Below are 19,937 nucleotides of genomic sequence, written 5' to 3'. Positions count from 1 at the left end.
ACAATAACTAAGAAAACTATAACCTGATTTTTAACAAGCCCTTTATTGAAATGTACAAAACAAAAAATCAGCCTTGTCACAGCAAAGTCTATGAAATTTGCTCAACTGCCAATTTAGAAGACAATGTCTGATCACATTGTAAAAATATAATTTTATGTGAAATCAAAAATACAAAGCTCACTGCAAAAGAAAAGTCCAAAGTCCAAATGACTGTCTTCACAGTTCTAGTGTTGATGAGATATATGGACAGGAAACCGTTTAACACGTGTGTGTGGTATGAGTAAGATAAACCTTTATTTCATCTTCAAGAAATCCACCGTCCGAAGGAACAAACAGAAGCACAAAGCCATACATATATCCCCTTATTTACCAGTTACAGATGAGCTTCGTTCACAAATTCTCAGGAAATGAGGACACACACCTTTGGGCACTTAAATAAATAACAACATACAGAAGATGTGGTAAACCGAAATGCATAACTTTAAAATGAAATATGAAGAGTTCAAAATCTTTTTCAAAAATGACCTGTACCTTCCTGCAATCAGATGGAACATCCAAACTGAGGTACTTTAAGGTCCTACGGTGACCACAAGTTTAAACAAAAACATTTTTCATCCCAAGTAACTATGTCTACCTTTGAACACTGGTTGAGTAAGACCCATAAAATACTAGTGCTCAGGGCAAAAACATCCTTAATGAAACCTTTGATATTTGTCAAGGGTATTTATTTAGTTTGATTCAAATGAAGTGTGAAGGTGCTTCAAAATTCCAAATGAAACTGAACATCTTGGAAATTAAACACATCATAATGAAGTAATAATATGGGCGAGACAGTCATTCCAGTCATCTTCACATGGGTATTAAGAAGAACACAAAAAAATGAAAAACAAGGCCTCAAAAAGGCCTGTGCTAAATTGCAGAGCTTCATATTATATATATATATATGTACATGATTCAAAAGTCTACAGTGGCTGCGGAGGTATCTCGTGGTCCAGTGATTTGCCCTCCAGCACCAACTGGATCTCTTTGGCGTCCAGAGTTTCGTATCTGAGCAGGGCATCAGCCAGCGTCTTGTGCTCCTTATTGTACGTCTTCAGGATGTTTTTAGCACGTTCGTACGAGTCCTGGAGTTGAGAGGAAGAGCGGTGCATGAGAAAACGTTGGTACCAATTATTAATATTAAGGTATCTGTGGCTTATAGTGTCCACCCTCACCTTCAGTAAAACTCGGACTTCCTGTTCGATGGCAGCTTGCGTCTCGGGGCTCTGCTTTGTTATGTCACGATATGTCATGACACCAAGCTACAACGAAATTACAAGCTCACATTAAACGAACAATACACACTCTCAGTCATTAGTGAGCCTTTATTTTTTAACAGTTTTTTTAAAAATTGGTTTCTATGTGTTTGATTGGCATTTGTTCACTGAACATACTCTGCAATAAAACACTTCATCAGGTACAACTCAGGTGAACATGCTTATTTTTTGCCAGCGATGTGACTTATTCATGTTGTGGCTGTTTCATATGTATCTCATTAAACCTGCTACTTTTAGTGTGGAACAGGCTTTTCTGGTGTGGTTTAGTTGGAGACCAGAGGGGAAATCGGTTCTGCAGTGTTTATTTACACTAGAAACTAAAATATAAATGTAGGGTATAATATACGTATATAGTTTAAATAACAGCTAATATTTACACTTGGCCAACTGCAAACACTATACGGTTAGCCAGAGAGGGGTCAAGTCTCAAACTATTCACAACCAACTTTATAACAATGGAAAGAAGCAGATTCTTGGCTTTGCAGCTGTTTGCTTAGTTTTAGAAAGTATTTGCTTCCTATCAGGATGCAAACATGGATCGTACTCAAAGACCTCTGTGTTTGCCAAGTTAGACTAAAAGTGGAGTGTAAAAAAACAAGACATTTTTTTTTGGGTCTCTAAAATGTCAAAGTAGTGTGGAAAGCAGGCGTATTCAGAGCAGAACATAATCTGATTTTAAAAGGAAATGTAGTAGTACAGGTGTAGCATAAGTATGGTGTACGGATGAAGTAGAAAGAACCACAAGTTTGAGTTATTATTAATCCACAGAAATTTAAATATTTACCTTGTTGCTCATGCCAAACCTGGTCACCATCATTTTTGCTATTTTGGTCGCACCATCAAAGTCACTGGAGGCTCCTTAAATAAACAAGTAGAGTGAAATGAATATCATGTTTGAAACAATAGGATTTTAAACATAATCATACACATACGAAAGTCGTTCACTGCTATACAACAGTAAAATATAATATTATTTAGGGTAAAAATTAATAATGATGTGTTTGTCCTCTTATACAATGGTAGTGACCCCTGTTGAAGTCACTGAGTAATATCTGGGGGTCATCAGATTGTTGTGGAGAAAAAAAAAATCTGGGTGTTTTCTACATGAAACTGTACCAGTGATAAGGTCTGCCTTAATCTTCCAATACAACATACCTGGCCATACAAATTCCAGCACGCCATACAAGTGGATTAATGCTGCCCTCTACAGGAGAGATGCCTTACAGCAGAACAAAACTTTCTATACGGGGAGCCTTTTTTAAAGTAAACTATTATAACCCAAATCTATCTTATCTTTGATAACAAATGCATAAAATCATCTTAATTACGCACCAGTGGTGACGCAGTCATCTCCAAAGATGAGCTCCTCTGCCACTCGACCACCCATACTGACGTCCATCTGAGCAAGCAGCTGTGCTCGCGTTTCACTCCAGCGGTCGTTCTCTGGGAGCATGGACACCTGCAGCACAGAAACACAGAGGACACACACAGACGAGGTTTGTTTCTGGATCTAAAAAAATGCACAGGAGAAGATGATGTTGATGGCGATGATGAACAGAAAGATGCTCACATGGCCAAGAGTTGGTCCTCTGGGCATGATTGTTGCCTTATTGATGGGCATCGCATCTTTGGTGTAATAGGCGACGATGGCGTGGCCGGACTCATGGTAGGCAGTGATGGTCTTGTTCTTCTTGTCAATTTCAACGCTTCTTCTCTCGGGGCCTGGAATAAAATGGAAAAAAGTAAAAGAATTAAAAGTGGATGAAGACTTTTTTTTTTTTAAATCAGCCTTTAATCATGTTACATTTTACTAATACTGTGTCTTCTAAACTAAAGTATATCTTTCTATACTTTTGTTTAAGTGATTTTCTTGACCAGTGGGAATGTGTTTAATCTGCATTTACTGCTGGGTCATATGACTCTGCAGTGCACTCAGGGTTTTAATCGATTTAGTCTCTGATTTGCATTAATGGGTAAACACGCCAATTACTTCTTAATCTTTACAGCAGCAATGCAAATACCTGTGTCAGTTTCGGTGGAACAAGATGACCCATATTCATCTTCTGGCAATAAACATGTTAATAGCCATGAATATTTGTAGGAACCATACTCCTTTTTTTTTTACTAGGAAAGGCTAAATACCCCTGTTTTATGTCCAGTATTGATCAGTCCAATATAGTCTTTTATTTAAAAAAAAAAAGCAGTGAACATCCCATTTGTGCTAATGCATCTACAACTAGTCATAACCAGACATATCAAAAACAATGCTGTGGGTCATACTCAGTCACACAGCTAAAATTTTGCTACTTTTAACACATTTACTGTTTTACAGACTGTGCTTGATAATGAATTTACATGTTATTTAGGGTTTTTGGATCATTTGATTCTGGCATAGTCATGACATTGTAATCACAGAGCAGACCAACCACTGGTAACTAGAATGGTGTTTTTTTGTGAGCTCTCCTGAGTTTAAAGATCCTGGCCTACCCTCTAATTTTACTGTGAAAGAATCTCAGTAAGTGTGTCTCATGTGACGTGAGGTTAGTGCAACAGAACAGATCTAAACACTGTGTGTATTCACCCATGAGGATCTTGTCTTTAGCAAACTCCAGATCCTTCATTGTGACCATCTCTTTCCCATCCACAGCTGCCTTCAGGGCAGCCTGGTTGACCAGGTTCTCGAGCTCTGCACCAGAGAATCCCACTGTGCCCCGGGCAATAATTTCTGCGTCCACAACTACATAACAGAAAAGTGGCCAAAAGACAATAGCTTAATTTAGACAAACTCTCAGGCTGAGGTTTCACTTGCCTCTTCCAATTTCACATCAGTGGACAGTTGTTTGCTCACAAAAAACATGAGAAGATATTTTAATCTGTAACAATGAGACTTACCAGAGTCCACTTTAATCTTGGACAGATACCAGTTGAGAATTTCAGTGCGTCCTTTTACATCTGGATGAGGTACAGTCACCTGCATGTCAAACCTCCCTGGTCGTACCAGAGCGCTGAAAAATAGACCCCAACGTTTAATTAATTAAAAACCCAAAGCCATGCTCAACTTCACTGTGTCAGCAACTAAATTTCAAATTCTGGGACAGTTTTGCAAAAACATTATCTAAACATAATCTCGATTTGACCTACTGGAGAATATCACTGGGTTACTTTGAGGGCCTAATCAAAACATAAAGTATATATCTGTACAGTATATTGTAATTTGAGATGAAAACATACTTATCCAGAGCCTCAGCAAAGTTTGTAGCACCAATAACAATGACTCCTTCATTTGGTTTAAACCTGTAAAATATCAAAAACAGGTTCAGGAAAAAGAAAGTTGTTTTTTTTAATTCACAGTATGAATACAATAAAACGGACCCATCCATCTCAGCCAGCAGCTGGTTAATGGTTTGTCTGGAGTACGGATGCATAGGAGACTCGATCCTCTTCCCTCCAACACTGTCCAACTCATCAATGAAGATGACACATGGAGCATTGGCTTTGGCCTCCTCTGCAAAACACAACAAAGACAGGTTTAGTGGTGCCGTCTGCGACTGGATTTCTCACACTTTCTCACATCCAGCAAACTCACTGAAAAGATTCCTGATGCGGCCAGCACCAACACCCACAAACATCTCATCAAATTCCGATCCAGAAGCATAGTAGAAGGGCACGTCAGCTTCACCAGCCACGGCTCGTGCTAGCAGGGTCTTTCCAGTACCAGGTGGACCAATAAGGAGGATTCCTGCGAGAATAGAGGACATCAGTAAGGTTATTTGCCAGATTTGTGTGGTTGATTAAGTCAAAGAAAGTAGAGGAAGTTGAGTTATCCTACCTTTAGGCAGCTTTCCACCGAGAACAGTAAACTTCTGTGGGTTCCTGAGAAACTCGACAACATCTTGTAGTTCATTCTTTGCCTCCTCCACACCTTTGACGTGCTCAAATGTTACATTCTTCATCTGGACGGGGTCAACTGCCGAGTCGAGACCAGACGTGGTCCGGAACCTCACTGCGAAATCCAAAAAAAACAACACAAGTCAGTACAAACAGACCAAACACAAATCTTCACAACATCTCACAGTAATGGACTATACAGCTGCTGGTTACAATATGCTTACTGCGGCACACATGTAAATACGATGTGTGTAAGCTCCCTTTCCACATTTATCGCTCCCAACTACTGGAATAGTTCCAACAGAAAGGCATGAAAACATAAATATTTGATTATGGTATTCAGTAGAATAATCACTCACACCCTATATGCACACTTTAGAAGAGATAGTACGTACAATTAACCTGGGGCCAAGATTCAACAATCATAGCTGATGAGAATTCCAGTTTAGTTATACAAACTTGGAAACACTAATAAGCTCTGGTCTGTTTGCAGTGTGCATGTAGAGTTGTGTCTTGTTTCGCAAGCATTATGAAAGAATCAAAACTGAAACAAACCAGCGTCAGAAAAGGAGCCTTTACCCGAGAGAAAAGGGGTTCTCGACAGGCCATAAATACCGACAAGGAGGAGCACCAACAGGATCAATCTGGTTCTCCTGAGTGAATCTGTGAAAACGAAGCACAGAAAATGTTTGGTATGAGTCCTGCTGCTCTTACCAAAAGTCAATCTATTTTAACTGTTCCACTGAAAATCAGTAAATACTTTGATAATATCAGATTTATTTTCGTTCTTATGGTAACAGAAGGTTTGGTGGCTAAGTGAGTAAAACACATGCCTTGAGTTCTCTGTGTTAAGGCCTGGGACCTCATGAACCCATCAGTGAAACCGGTCTTAAAAGCCTCCTGCTGGTTTTCTGGAAGGTTCCTTTGTTTCACCACTTGGTCAAGCGATTGCACCTCTGGCCCCTTTTCCCTCATGAGCAGCCCCTGTGGGGAACGCAGGTTGATTGATTAGCTTCACGCAATGGAAAACTAGTGGGACCTGACAAATATTTACATTACACAGGCGGTTTGAATTGTGAAATAACACACTGACCTTCATGAAGTTTGGTGTGTAGGCCTCAGACTCCACTGGACCATCGTAACTGGACTCATTTCGTCTGGATTTTCGAAGTGTCTTGAAACCCCGACTTTGGACCCAAACTACACAGAAACACACATGGAGAAAAAAAACAATAAGCTCCTTATATTCACACATAAATAAGTTAAACACAGCAGTATTATACAAGTATTCAAAGTTGAAAAATTACCAGGCAAGAACTGTAGGTGTAAGCAAACTTCTTGTAGAGGACTGTGGTATTGTCTGTGGGATATTGGTGAGCCAAAAACTCCCAACCTTCTGTGTGAAAATCCTTCAAGACAAAAAGTGAAAAAATAAATGTATCAACTGAAACTGCCCTAAAACACAAATGTGTCTGGTATTAATGCTTTTTCCCTTTTAGCATGTTATTAGGAAACCTAAAAGCCAAACTGTGTTTAAGCCCACCATGCTTGTTGTGAAAAAAGCTGGTGGTAGAAATGTGACTTGTTCTCCATAATGAAGGAACAGCTGGAGCTTCCTCTGGTCCTGGTAAAGGTAGTAACCTGCTGACCAGCTCATCCAGCTGGCTTGCCCTGATCTCTGAGAGGCCAAGATCCCTCAGACTCACAGTGGGCTGTGAAGAAAAGATAAACAAAAGACAATTGTCAAGGAAAAAAAGTAACTCACAAAGCATTTAATGTCTTTGCAAATCCTTGTTAGACACATGTGTGAAAAACACTTGAATGCGGAGTGAAGTTATCGATGATTCTACAACAAATCCTCATGAAATTACTTGTAACACATTTATGAGTCCAACTCACCTCTTTGTGGAATGAACTGTGCTCTGGTGTTAAGTCTTTGTGCAAGGCCTGAACTGAGGCTGTGGCCGAGTTCTTCAGAGAGTGGAGGGCATTGATGAGCTGGCTGAGGGGCACTACCATCTGTCAAACACGAAAAAGCAGAGGAGGGTGAAGAGCAGTCTTTCATATAAACTTTATTTCTATCAGTAAAAAGCTCACAAGCTTATAATTCTAAATCATCATTGAATATTTCTAATTCTTTTTTTGGAAGATAAAAACATAACTTTAAATGCTTTTATTTCATCCTACCTTGGGTTTCTGCAATACATCGACTTAAAAACTCAGCTGTCAGGCTTTTAACCCAAACTAAAAAACACCCCTGTCCATCTTAGAATGGATATTAAGATTTTTTTGATCACTTTTAAAGCTTTCTATGGTCTCTGTTCAACTTTTATCTCCTATCTTGTACTACTGTATGCTCCTGTATGAACTTTGAGGAGATCAGGTCAGCAGTGTCAGTTACATGATGTCCTTAATGTCCCCTCCAGTCTGTGATTGTACTTTTATCTGAAAGCCCTCCCAGATGAGGCAGATGAGCCAGATGAGGCAGGTGGCTACACAAATGACATGTAAAAGTGTTTTGCACTGACACCAATTGGTTGTTCATTAAGTCAATTGTTAGATTTATTTTTGTCACTGCACTATAATAACATCTCAACCACACAATTGAGGTAATGTATTTTGTAGTAACTTGGCACTCTACACATAACATTTCTTTGGTTTGAAAAATGTGTGTAAAAATGATTTGACCTTTTCCTTGTTTGAAGCTGACAATTCAATTTGTTCTGCTGATATTTTGATGTCTGTTTAACTGTCAATGTTGGGAAACACGTGCATTGTGAATTTTGAAAAGTGCTCGAGAAATTATATCTTAATATTATTATTATTACTACTACTACTACATTCAATGACGGATTTCAGGCTAATATTCCAGATTAGCCAAGTGATTATCAGGCTAACTCAATACCACACTCTAGCTAACAGAGCAGCATGACCCCATGTATACGTGAGAAATAACAGTTATGTAAACTCAGCTCTGTAAAATTATATAACTACCCTTCTTTTCCCTTTAATCATACAATATCATTAGTTAACTCATAGCAGAATTATTCTGTAATATTAAGAGGTCCAAGCTTTGAAACATCTTCCCGAGACAAAAAGTGATGTAACGCTGGTTAAGTTAGCCTAGACTTGTACATGCTAACATTAGCCGAGTACAGTTGTTATTGACCCCAAGAGCACACAGGACTGTAACAACGACTGTCAGAAACTCTAATGGTTATAACGAATCAACAACGGTAACATAATAATTAGAAAGTTTGCCAGAATGTCACACATCATCAGTAGTAGCCAAGTCGCAAAAAGCTATTATCCGGTAACTATACCTGATGTGGCTGAAACGACGTCGACAATGAAAACATGTTACCGATTGTTGGTTGGAAATACAAAAAAAATCTATATTCGGAGGGTGGACGTAAGAGGACAGATCCTCTATAGGTGGAACAGAAATGACAGGAACCTTCTCGGTGCGGTGCCCTTTTGCTTTCCTTATCCAACTTTCGGCAGCTTAGCTAACAACCGCAAATGGACTCTCCGGCGGAGGTCAAATGGACTACAAAATGACGTCAGCGAGGCTACGGTTGCATGGTGTCGTTCTGATGTCATGACGTCACTCGCGGGCCAAAAGCAGCATTCAAAAACAAATATTTTTGGATTCTTAAACTGCGTATTATGTATAAAGAAACACATTTAATTAACATTTAATTTTAGCTTGCGTAAACAAGAACAGTTGATATACACAATTATAACATTTAGGACCCATGCGTGGTCTATACTGCCTAATCAAAAACAAATAATTAAAAATAATAAAATGATCAACTGGATGGATATATAATCAAGAATTATATGGCATAGCCGTCGGACAGAAAGTAAAGCAAGCACTTCAAGTTCAGTTATACGACATCTTAGGTTTATATGTAATTTTCGTACAGGCAGTTGATTGGATGTAAAAGGACCCCGCGAAATTTACAGCGCAATTCAAAATTTCAAAACAAACCCGAAGTTGATGTGTTGTTGGCATGTAGAGTGTTTACTTTGAGCTGGCTAACTGTTACAGACACCACCCAAAACTTAATTTAAAACCTGTTTCACCATGGACGCAGATGAAAAGCACGATTCCAGCAAGAATGAGAAATCTGTGGATATTCCTAAACCGCCTTCCATCGAGGATTTCGTCGTTTTGAAGCCCATCAGCCGCGGTGCCTTTGGCAAGGTCTACCTTGCACGGAAGAAGTGCAATTCGCGTTTATACGCCATTAAAGTGAGTCTTTTTTTTCCATTTTTATCAGCACTAAAATATTAACTAAAATAGTCTCTCAGCTTAGCCACAATATTCTCATTCTTTGTCTTCTTTTCCAGGTAATGAAGAAAGCAAACATGGTTGATAAAAACATGACTGGACAAATGAAAGCAGAGAGAGACGCACTCGCTCTGAGCAAAAGCCCCTTCGTTGTTCACCTGTTTTACTCCCTTCAAACAGCCACTAAAATTTATTTGGTAACACCCAACAACATAAAACACAATCGACAACATCTACTTTGGGAAGTTATTGTTTCTATGTGTGTTATTTAATCCTTATTTTCCTGTTATTTTACAGGTAATGGAATACCTCATTGGTGGAGACGTCAAATCTCTGCTTCACATCTATGGGTATTTTGACCAGGATATGTCTGTCAAATACATTTCAGAGGTTGCTCTGGCTTTAGATTACCTGCACCGTCATGGTATCATCCACAGGTACTTCAACCATGCATACATTTTGTTTCATTTTCAAAATAGAAATTATTATATGTAGAGGCAGACTGATTTAATCAGACAATTATCAATCATCGATGTGAATAGATTTAAAGGTCGAGTGACTAGATTTACGTCTGTGTTCATAGAAACGTATACATGCTGCTTTTGCACTAAAACTTAACTCAAAAGTTAGTTTACCAACATTTTGATTATGTGTGTAATTAAGATTGCAGATGCTAAATGTAGATTTCACAGGTTAAAAAAAAAGGATTCAAGATCTGCTGGTTTCTCCAGCTCCACCCTTACTCGGAATTTCATGGAAATAAGTAAGGCACATTTTGAGAGTGGGTAGTAAAACCAAAGGCCACAAAAACATCTTATGGCAGAGGTGATAGATATATAATTATTAGATTGTTGCCTTGCAAAAATACTACTGATTGTGTATGAGCAACATGTAGAAATTATGTTTGTATACGTTTATAATTGCTTTAAAATAAAAATAGTTTTTGATCAGTATGCTAATTTCTAAAGATCGGCATTGGCTGTAGAAAAACCTATATATGTTGATGTCCAATTAAATGTATGTAACACTCAGTGTTTCATGATGTGTACCTGTAATTTACCTGTGCTTTACCTTTACAGGGACCTGAAGCCAGACAATATGCTTATATCCAACGAAGGCCACATCAAGCTCACAGACTTTGGCCTTTCTAAAGTCAAGCTTGACAGAGGTATGGAGTTGTTTCAGCTCTACATTTGAATGAATTGTGACCATCACTACTTTTTTTAATGAAAACCCTAAGCTCGCAGGAATTATTTGTATTAAAAGTTACATACTGAACTGGGAAAACACTATGCTGCCCATTCTTCTCATTGGAATCTTCTAAATACATTTTGAATAAGTCACACAAATCTGACTGTGTCATCTGACCCTATCTTGGGGTCTCTTGATTAAAAAAAGAACATTTATAATAAAATCCTAATATGTCTTTGCAGTAATATGTCTTTTATTTTAACCATGTGCTTTCTTATCAGAGCTGAATCTTATGGATATCCTTACCACTCCCTCCTTGACTAAACCTACAAAAGATTACTTCCGGACACCGGGTCAAGTCCTCTCCTTAATCAGCTCACTTGGTTTTGTAAGTATTTTCTTTTTTCTCATAAGTCACACTTGTTTCATCTTGAAATATGACTTAATCTTTCCTTTTTTTTTTCTCTCTTTTTTTTTTTTCAGAATACGCCTACAGGGGAAGGCAAGCGTCACTGCAGTGCATCGGCTGTGTCCAGTCCCATTTCCTGTGGCAAAATAAAACTGAAGAACAACTCTCTTGCTTCACCTGTAATGAAGAAAAAAGATAAACTGCACTCTCCAGGTCACTACCCTTGGAAATCCAGTAAGTAATAGCAGTAAACTTTTTTCTCTCTCTCTCCATTTTGTTTTTATTAATTGATCACTCATTTTTAGAAAGACTGATTATTTTCCTCTTCTGTGTTTTCTCTATAGAACCTAACAACAGTGTGTTCAGTCCTCACAAATTGACTAAAAACCTCACGCCTTCTCTACTCAAGACCAGAAGTAGGTTTGAGACGATGAGTGCAGGCAGCACCACTGACACTGAAGGTGGCATCAGTCCACTGTGGGAGTGTGAGGAGGTCAGTGATCAGACTTTTAACTAGGGCTGCAATTAAAAATCATTTTCATAATCGATTAATCTGTTGAGTATTTTCTCGATCATTCAAGTACTTGGTTTTTTTCCCCGTTTGATCCGTAAAATGTTAAAAAATTGTCAGTATTTCACAATCAAAAACATTACACTGTTCTCAAATGTCTTGTTTTGTTCATAAATCAAAATTATTCAGTTTTAATGATTTCTTTGTTATATGGAGCCAGAAAATATTCACATTTAAGAGGCTGCAAAATCAGAAAACTTGTTTTGATTATTTGAAATACACTCAAACTGATTCATGTATCGATTCATTGTTGCAGCCCTTCTTTTAACTATGTAAAATTATCTATTTTTACTTAGAAAACAATGCAATTTTAATTTTTTTGTTTTTCCCCAAATCTTGGTTGAAGTAAATGTAGGGCTAAGGGTGTAAAAAAACACTGGTACACACAAATAAAACAATATTTCTTGTTGTTCTATGGCAGGGGTCGGGAACCTTTTTGACTCAGAGAGCCATGAAAGCAAAATATTTGCAAATTTATTTCAGTGAGAGCCATATAATATATTTTAAGACTGAATTTAACTAAATGTGAGTATAATAAGCCTCTGAATTTATTCTTTTAAATAATGTTGTTATAATACTCACCATAAATGCGACTTCAGGTTCTTGGGGACCCTTTTATTGGCAGAACAGCAAGACTTGCTTCGCGCAGTGTGTCACCAGCAGCATATCTTGCAATCACACTGAACTGCGACAAATGACTTACGTCTGTTGACTCATCCAAAGCCAGGGAATAGAACGGTGCTGCATTTATGTCATTCACTTGCGTTTCCTCCACTTCCAAAATCGATGGATGGATTAAAACAAGTGATAATATTTTATGTTTTATCTGAAAAGCCGAAATCTGCGAGCCAGATGCAATCATCAAAAGAGCCACACCTGGCTCACGAGCCATAGGTTCCCTACCCCTGTTCTATGGTATTGATTTTATGAGGTGCTGTATAAATATGGAAATATTCTTGACATTGGTTTTCTGACAGTTTTTGATGTTGTTGTTGCCTCCGACCACTAGTTGGCTTTCTGCCATTTTACTCTCCCCTTCTTTTCATTCCAGTCACTTGACAAATAAAACTGTCTATTATTAATGCATGTGACATTGTTATTGTTACTATGAAATCTTTCTTACAATAGATGACCTTTAGAGTGGGGAACATCGTAATCTATTGCCTAGCATGTAGTATCCCAATACATGGCAATAAAGTGTTCTGTTGTGTTTTGTGTGTATAGCAGCACAAAATAATTGATGTTGGTTGATTCATGGAAACAAAATAAAGGATTTTGACAATAATTTTTTACTTTTCTTTCTTCTTCAGAAAGAAAATGAGCAGAAGAGGAAAGTGCTTTCTGAGACAAAAAGACTTCAGGAAGACGTTGCGCCCACAAAACCTGGTGCCCTAATGGCGTCTGCTAAAATTAACAGGACTCTTCACAAAAAGTCATGTCCAGACCAAGCTGCTGAAAAAAGTCTGGAGTCTGGAGTTTCTGATTCCACAATTTTGGAAAAAGATGAGCGTCAAGCTTTGGTTCCTTCATCTGTGAAGAGAACGTTTTCCGATGTAGAGAGGAGTCCAGAGTCACTAGAGACCCAAGCCAAGAAGAGAAATGCAGACTACAGAAGGTGCTTTGAGATTCCAGAGGAGTCTGCAAGGTTTCACACTGGCCTGACGGGAACATTTTCCACCATCCATATAGGCGACTTCATGGCCTCCACTGAGGGGATTGGGTTTTCTGAGGACCGCATCCCAAAACGCTCCAGTCCCATTGCTGTGGCCAAGTCCCTGTTTAGTGAACTGGAAGAGCAAACAGAGGACGTTTTTGATGACGAAGCCAAAGACTTGTCACACTCAAGTTTCACGTCACCGCTTGGGGGGAACAGTGACGTTTGCAGGAGCTTGAGTCTGGACTCTGATGGTTCCATCCATGAAACGTCTCTCACGATAGATAGCCACACGCCACCTAAACCGAGCAAGTGTCCAGACATCGGGAAGTTGGGTTACGAGGAGATTAAAAACTCGTCCATGATAGAACCCCTACCACAAACTCCCTCTGCTGTCACTACAGGAACACGCAAACTTGGTCATTTTGGCCACAGAGGTGAATCCCGTTGTTCCTTTCCTAGTCCACTCCATGATTTCATGCGTGCAGCGAAATCGCCCTCTTTCCTAAAGCCGAGAAATGTAGTCGCTTTCCGCAGCTACAACAGCTCCATCAACCGTTCCAACATGTCAGCGGTTTCCCGTCTCAGCAATTGGTCTGTGGAGGCCATGGACACGTCAGCCATGTTTCACTCTGCGTCTGGTGTCGCAACACCAGTGCAGAGCAGGGTCAACTCCAGCACCTCTCTGTGTCGGGTAAGGTTTACATTTAATTATTTTCATCCTTAAACAGCTGTAGCTTTTTAATTAGGTTAAGTTGAATTAAGTTACTACAGATGCACATGTAATTTACACATCCAAACACTTAGTTTTTAAATATTTTCAGAACAAAACTAGATGAACGTTAGAAAGTACCAAAGGTGAATTTTTGTTTAGTTTTGTGCACAGTGGATTAAACAGCACCATCTTTCAGGTCTTTAAAGGAAACTCTGCAGCAGACAAATACCTTTTATGGCAATAATATTCCTGAAACGAAAATTAGTCTTCCCTCATCAAAAGTGCCAATATATTTATAAAAAGTAATTGTTGTGCATGTCTTGCAGCTTTTTTTCCCACTCAAGAGTTGAAATGTTAATAGATATAATGGGTTTCCTTGACAAAAAAACATTCTAGTGACCGCTATCTTTGTTTAAATGAATATTTTATGGTAAAAATTTGAACATTTCACTCATTCCATCATCTTTTATTTGTTTTCGCTATTACATTAAATTGAACATGTTATGGTTTAAAGAGAACAGTCTGTTTTAAAATGTAAGATTTATTGGTGAAGTTGCATGTTTCAGTTGAATATCCCTCACCACAACCTTGTTGGAGCACCCACTGTATGCAGCCTTCAGTTAGCATAAAAACTCAAAATATGTTTAGTTTGTCCTTTGTGGGCTACTGTAAAAACATAATGACCTTGAAAATTATTTCTGGGGTAATGAAAATCTAAGTAGAATTTTTATGCCAAATGAAAAATAATTTCCCCTAAATTTTACACACTGGACCTTTTAAGACTACTGTGTCTATCCAAATATTGCGACTTAAGCTTTAGGATTTGTACTTTGCACTTAATGATTAATCATCAAAGCAAAGTAAAATGTAAAATAATCAGTAGATACAACCCTAACCCTAACACCAATAATAGTGGTAATAGATATTTGTAGGAGTCTACTCTACTCTTTTTTCTCACATGTCCTGTTTTGCTGCTTCCTCCTCACGTCAGACGCCGCTGCCCATGTCCACATCCCACACACCCTTCAGGACCCCAAAGAGCGTCAGGCGAGGTGCGCTGCCTGTTGAGGGGGCTCCTATTCTAGGAACCCCCGACTACTTGGCTCCAGAGCTTCTTCTGGGGAAACCACATGGTAAGAGAGTCGACCGGATGTTAAACGGCATTTACCCACCAAAAATAAACACATATTAAGGGGCAGCTCGACACAGTCCAGTGACATTGACGGTGGATGCTTGACTTGTGACAAGCATTTTCTTTTAGTTTCAGGAAGTGCTCGGCACGGTAAGTTCATGATGATGTTGCTGATACTGTATTTTGCAAGTGAGCTTGCATGTTTACGCAGCTTACTAATACACCACAGGGAATGAGCTGATTTTTCTCTGCCCCTCACTTTTTCTGTTTCTACCCTGGTTTAAGTTTTAATTTTTTTTTTGGGTGAGCAAAATGTGGGCTTGATCAGAGGGAAGTGGACAGCATTTTAAACATTTGATCATGGAGGCTTAAAGAAATGGGGCCATCCTAACAAGAAGCTAACAGCACTGTTAACAGCTGGGGAATGTGAGTCTTAAAGGTCCAGTGTGTAACATTTAGGAAGGTTTATTGGCAGAAATTCAATTTACTACCCATTAGTATGTTTGTATCAGTGTACAGTTGCTTAAAAGTGAAACATTTTTATGGGTTTGTAACTTTCGAATACGCCTTTTATGTGTACTTTAGGTACGGGTTGGTAATGTTTCTACAGCAGCCCGAATGGACAAATCCAAGAAAAACATAAATTCAAAGCATAAACCAACAAAGACGAAGGAGGAAACAGCAGAGAGTTGTGAAAGAGTGTTTACTTTCCGTTTTGTGAAGTCCACAGTAGTTCCCTGAAGCATTTATCAAAGGGAGCGAGTGTCGGAGTTTCCTGTATTTCTGCAGTTTGCAGTCTCACCATTAGAGGTCACTAATTCTTACAGGCTGGACCTTTAAATGCTTTTAGCTGGGCGGGGTTTTCTTCTGTAAAAATGAGCTGGATGCATTTTTGCTGAGTCATCTAAAAATCACCTATCAATTACCTCTCATTGGTGTTTGTTATTCTTCCCGCACTTAAAGCAACACACTGATTTCTGTGAAATTCTGTGTAAGGGTGGGGCATGACCGTGGGAAGAACTTACTCAATTTCAGATGTGGGTAAACCGGAAGATCCAGGATTATGTTGTTTTTACCCATTTACTTATTTTTGGCAGGAGGGCGTAATGTTTGGCTCTCTGCAGGCATCCTTCTAATTAAACATGCGGTTATGTATTCAGATGTTAATATACTGAGAGCAGCTCTTCTTGACCATTTGGTAGCACAATTTCCTATTTATGAACAAGTAATTTTCTTAACTTGATAACACATCCGCATATAATCCTTGTTAATTTACCACTCAAGTTAACCACTGCAACATTTTGAGACACAAAATTACTTGTTTATAATAAATATAAAGTGTTTGCGTGTGTGAGAGGAGTGGAAAGGATACTCGGTATCTGCATTGACAGAAAACTGTCAGAAAGAGCAAAATGTACAATTGAATTATTGAATTATTTTCTGCATTAATCGATTAATTGTTTGTTTGTTGACCAAGTGGGGATAAAAATAGGTGAAACAGCCATTTAACAGTAAAAGTAGTAGCGGTGGCAGCCACCTTGGAATCCCATGTCAGGTGAGTTTGGAAATTCGGACTTTTTTACAGCAACTGGAACACACCGATAGCCTGAAAGTGTTGTTCCATGTGTGAATGAAATGTGAGGAAAGTAAAATGGACTCCCTTCCTCCTGTAAACTAACGTCATCCCTGCTGCTTCTGCCACTACAGTAACTTTTTAGTTTAGTGACTCTTCTCATAATCACAGGATAAACTGGTGTTTGAAACCAGCAGCTCTCTTAAAGGACGTTAAAATAAGACTTTTCGGTCCTATCCAGACTTCATGGTGGACTGGTGGGCGCTGGGTGTGTGTCTCTTCGAGTTCCTCACTGGCGTGCCGCCGTTCAATGACGAGACGCCGCAGCTTGTCTTCCAGAATATTCTCAACAGAGGTAGGTTTGTTTTTCTTTTTCGCCATTTTCTGTGAAGATTTGGAAGAGATGATGATATTTAACACGGTTTTTGTTGCATCTCTTACTGAATGTCAGACATCCCGTGGCCCGAGGGAGAGGAGGAGCTGTCGGAAAATTCAAGGAATGCCATTGAAATACTTCTGACGATGGACATGACAAAGCGGGCTGGACTTAAAGGTGAGGGTGACTTTTATTTTTGTGTCATTACTCAAAAAGAAAAGTTTGAACTGAAGTGTGGTTGAAGATTCACTTTAGTTTTTACTTTGTGAACAGTATTGATCTTTAGAAATGCAGAAGACACAGGATGACAGTCAATTAAGTTGATTTTCTCACTTTAATCTATTTATAAATGCAAATATGTCTGACTGTTAGAGGTCCAGTGTTTAACATTCAGGAGGCTTTATTGGCAGAAACTAAAAATACTACCCATAAATATGTTCGTGTATATAAGTATAATTGGTTTCATAGCCTTAGAATAAACCTGACCAAACTGACCAACCTGAGCTTGCATTTCATATTTATGAAGTAGAAACTTACGAAAAAAATACAAATTGCATCCTGTCTGGTATGTGAAGGCCACCATAGTTCCAAGATACGCTTGGATAATGGAGGGGTGAGCAAAGGAGTCTGGAGTTTCTTAAAATCTGCAGTATCAATGTTTTTTTACACACTTTAAGTGCGAGAGGTGACTTACTAAAGACACCAGTGTACGCAGTGCCGACTTTGACGTTGTTTGGATAATAAATGCAAGATATATTGGTATAAATGTGACAGATGTATCACGGATAAAAATCTAAAAAGATAAAAATATAAAAAAAAACTAACAAAAATTGTTGAAAATAAGCACATTGAGCAGATACTGCACTAGTATAGTCCAAACATGAAAGACTGACCCAGACTTTATATGGAAACCCCCCATTTTTAAAGATGGCAAACTATTATGACAAAAGCAAATTTGCACATAATATATATGATGTTTCTAATTAATTATTTTGAACAAATCTGCCATGTCCATGTATTATTTAATAAATCTCAAATGAAAGACTGTAAATTTCATTTGTCTTAGTGATTGACTGCTTTAAAGTTAATTAACTTTTTTATCCTTGAAGATAGCAATGTGATGCATTTATTAATCTTGGCAACAGATTGAATCATGATTAAAGGAACAGTTTGTGACTTTTTGATCCTTTTTCTCTCTCTTTTTTTTTTCTTTTCTTATTTGTCCCAGAACTCAAGAGCCACGCCCTGTTCGACGGCCTGGACTGGGACAACCTGCCCAACCAGACAATGCCTTTCATACCTCAGCCGGAGGACGAGACCGACACCTCCTACTTTGACGCGAGAAACAACGCTCAGCACATCGCGGTGTCTGGCTTCAGCCTTTAAACCAACAAAAGAAGCTCCACGGGCGGAGGTCTCATACAGAATCAGAAAACAGCAGAGTTTGTCTGCTGGTGAAGTGTGAAGTAATCAGTAATCAGCTGTTGATTGTGGATAATTTTTTGAACGTTCCGGTTATGGTTATGTGTATACTTTTAAAAAAAGTAGTTTTACATAGAGTATGTGCAATCAGTGTTAGGATCAATAGTATAAATAGTAATAAGTGATTTTCTTTAGTTATAGCTCTTAAAAGTCAACTCTTCTGTTATAAAAATCCAACAAATGCAACCGTGTCATCTTTTAATACTTTAATTTCTATATTAATATGCCATTGTATCGATGAAACACAAACTAATAATGTATAAATGTTGATGTAAATTTGTTTGTTTTTGTTCTCCTGCTGTTTGAAAGAAAAAAAACATCCTAATATATATATATTAATGTGTAGTGTGTTTTATTTGTATATCTTGTTCACATCATTTAGTGTTGTTTTAAGACTGTGGTTGTTTTTGCTGCTTTTATCTCACTCATTATTTGATGTGATATCATATATTTTTTCCCCTGTTTTCCACACTACTGGTATTTGATTTTTGTTTGTTTTAATCATTTCATCGAAACTCACTGACTCTTGTTGAAATTTTATTTTGTTTCACTCTCAGGAAAAGAGGAAAATAGAAATAAAATCTGTTTGTAACATAATAGACTTTGTTTCTTTCAACTACATGAAGTGACATCAGGTGGAATTTGTGCATGTTTAAAAGAATAGTGTGATATTATTGACCTAAAAAGTATATCAGTGATTACCTGTGTGGGATTTTATATTTTAAATCAGTAGCTACCTTCGTGTTTATCAGACGATGTGACTGAGTTTGGCATAAAATTGTTATAGAAATAGTTATATGATTTCAGATTTTTTGGGATTGACTGCTTAAAAGTAAATGTACCCATTTTTATACTAAAAGGTAACAATGTAATATGTTTTATTAATCTTGGCAACAGATGAATCATGGTTAATGTGACAGGATGTGGCTTTTGATCCTTTTTATTATTTTTGATTATTAGCCCATTTGAGTGAGTTTCTCATAAAATAAGTTCTTCTTCTAATGTTTTTCCAGCTGGTTGTACTCTGAAAAGCGAGAAGTGAGTGCTGCCCTCCACAGGTAAGACTATGATTATTTATTTACACTACACTCACATATACGGCCCAGTAATTTTTTTATTTTTTTTTCAACTGCACTACCTGTAGTGTGGTCGTTTTATGCAATTAACAGACAGACATTTCCTGGATTCCAGTGCCAGTAAATCAGTAGTTACCAAACACGAGTCGAGACCCACAGTTGGGTTGCAGGACATTCTTTTTGGTGAATTTGACCAACCTTTTATTCAAGAATTGTGCATATTTGTTTCAAAGAACACACATGAAATGTAAATTGTA

The 19,937-nt window shown here is 38.1% G+C and overlaps 2 protein-coding genes across 4 annotated transcripts; one reads left to right on the top strand and one right to left on the bottom strand.

The window, feature by feature from the left end:
• Nucleotides 1–270: 270 nt before the first annotated feature.
• Nucleotides 271–8,762, bottom strand: LOC122765225 (ATP-dependent zinc metalloprotease YME1L1-like). Of its 2 annotated transcripts, none has more exons than XM_044019376.1 (18): nucleotides 8,528–8,762; nucleotides 7,104–7,223; nucleotides 6,748–6,916; nucleotides 6,512–6,613; nucleotides 6,298–6,404; nucleotides 6,038–6,188; nucleotides 5,760–5,867; nucleotides 5,146–5,319; nucleotides 4,903–5,055; nucleotides 4,689–4,821; nucleotides 4,548–4,610; nucleotides 4,209–4,321; nucleotides 3,898–4,053; nucleotides 2,887–3,038; nucleotides 2,649–2,775; nucleotides 2,101–2,174; nucleotides 1,215–1,301; nucleotides 271–1,124 (listed from the first exon to the last, which is right to left on the bottom strand). In XM_044019376.1, the coding sequence occupies exons 1-18, from the start codon at nucleotides 8,561–8,563 to the stop codon at nucleotides 963–965; spliced, it is 2,187 nt and encodes a 728-aa protein (XP_043875311.1). In that variant the 5' UTR covers nucleotides 8,564–8,762; the 3' UTR covers nucleotides 271–962. The 2 variants fall into 2 exon arrangements, with proteins under 2 accessions (XP_043875311.1, XP_043875320.1); XM_044019385.1 differs by having other exon boundaries at nucleotides 5,784–5,867.
• Nucleotides 8,763–9,165: 403 nt separating this feature from the next.
• Nucleotides 9,166–19,146, top strand: mastl (microtubule associated serine/threonine kinase-like). Of its 2 annotated transcripts, XM_044051046.1 has the most exons (13): nucleotides 9,166–9,462; nucleotides 9,561–9,698; nucleotides 9,799–9,938; nucleotides 10,581–10,669; nucleotides 10,974–11,080; nucleotides 11,176–11,335; nucleotides 11,446–11,594; nucleotides 12,983–14,020; nucleotides 15,033–15,174; nucleotides 15,303–15,323; nucleotides 16,988–17,101; nucleotides 17,198–17,299; nucleotides 18,351–19,146. In XM_044051046.1, exons 1-13 carry the CDS (start codon nucleotides 9,295–9,297, stop codon nucleotides 18,506–18,508), a joined length of 2,526 nt encoding a protein of 841 aa, XP_043906981.1. In that variant the 5' UTR covers nucleotides 9,166–9,294; the 3' UTR covers nucleotides 18,509–19,146. The 2 variants fall into 2 exon arrangements, with proteins under 2 accessions (XP_043906981.1, XP_043907741.1); XM_044051806.1 differs by lacking the exon at nucleotides 15,303–15,323 and having other exon boundaries at nucleotides 18,351–19,145.
• The last annotated feature ends 791 nt before the right edge of the window (nucleotides 19,147–19,937 follow it).

This window comes from Solea senegalensis, linkage group LG1, assembly GCF_019176455.1.
Source record: "Solea senegalensis isolate Sse05_10M linkage group LG1, IFAPA_SoseM_1, whole genome shotgun sequence".
Taxonomy (NCBI): Eukaryota; Metazoa; Chordata; class Actinopteri; order Pleuronectiformes; family Soleidae; genus Solea; species Solea senegalensis.
The sequence above is the reverse complement of the archived record's forward strand: the minus strand, read 5'-3'. Positions and strand labels throughout refer to the sequence as shown.

Excerpts from the sequence above, each read along its gene's own strand:
- LOC122765225 (XM_044019376.1), bottom strand. The coding sequence starts at position 8,563 with ATGTTTTCATTGTCGACGTCGTTTCAGCCACATCAG. Across the intron at positions 6,614-6,747 it reads CTTTTTTCACAACAAGCATG|GATTTTCACACAGAAGGTTG; the intron begins GTGGGCTTAAAC and ends TTTGTCTTGAAG. Across the intron at positions 4,322-4,547 it reads TTTGCTGAGGCTCTGGATAA|CGCTCTGGTACGACCAGGGA; the intron begins GTATGTTTTCAT and ends TCTATTTTTCAG.
- mastl (XM_044051046.1), top strand. The coding sequence starts at position 9,295 with ATGGACGCAGATGAAAAGCACGATTCCAGCAAGAATGAGAAATCTGTG. Across the intron at positions 11,336-11,445 it reads TCACTACCCTTGGAAATCCA|AACCTAACAACAGTGTGTTC; the intron begins GTAAGTAATAGC and ends TTTTCTCTATAG. Across the intron at positions 11,595-12,982 it reads CACTGTGGGAGTGTGAGGAG|AAAGAAAATGAGCAGAAGAG; the intron begins GTCAGTGATCAG and ends TTTCTTCTTCAG.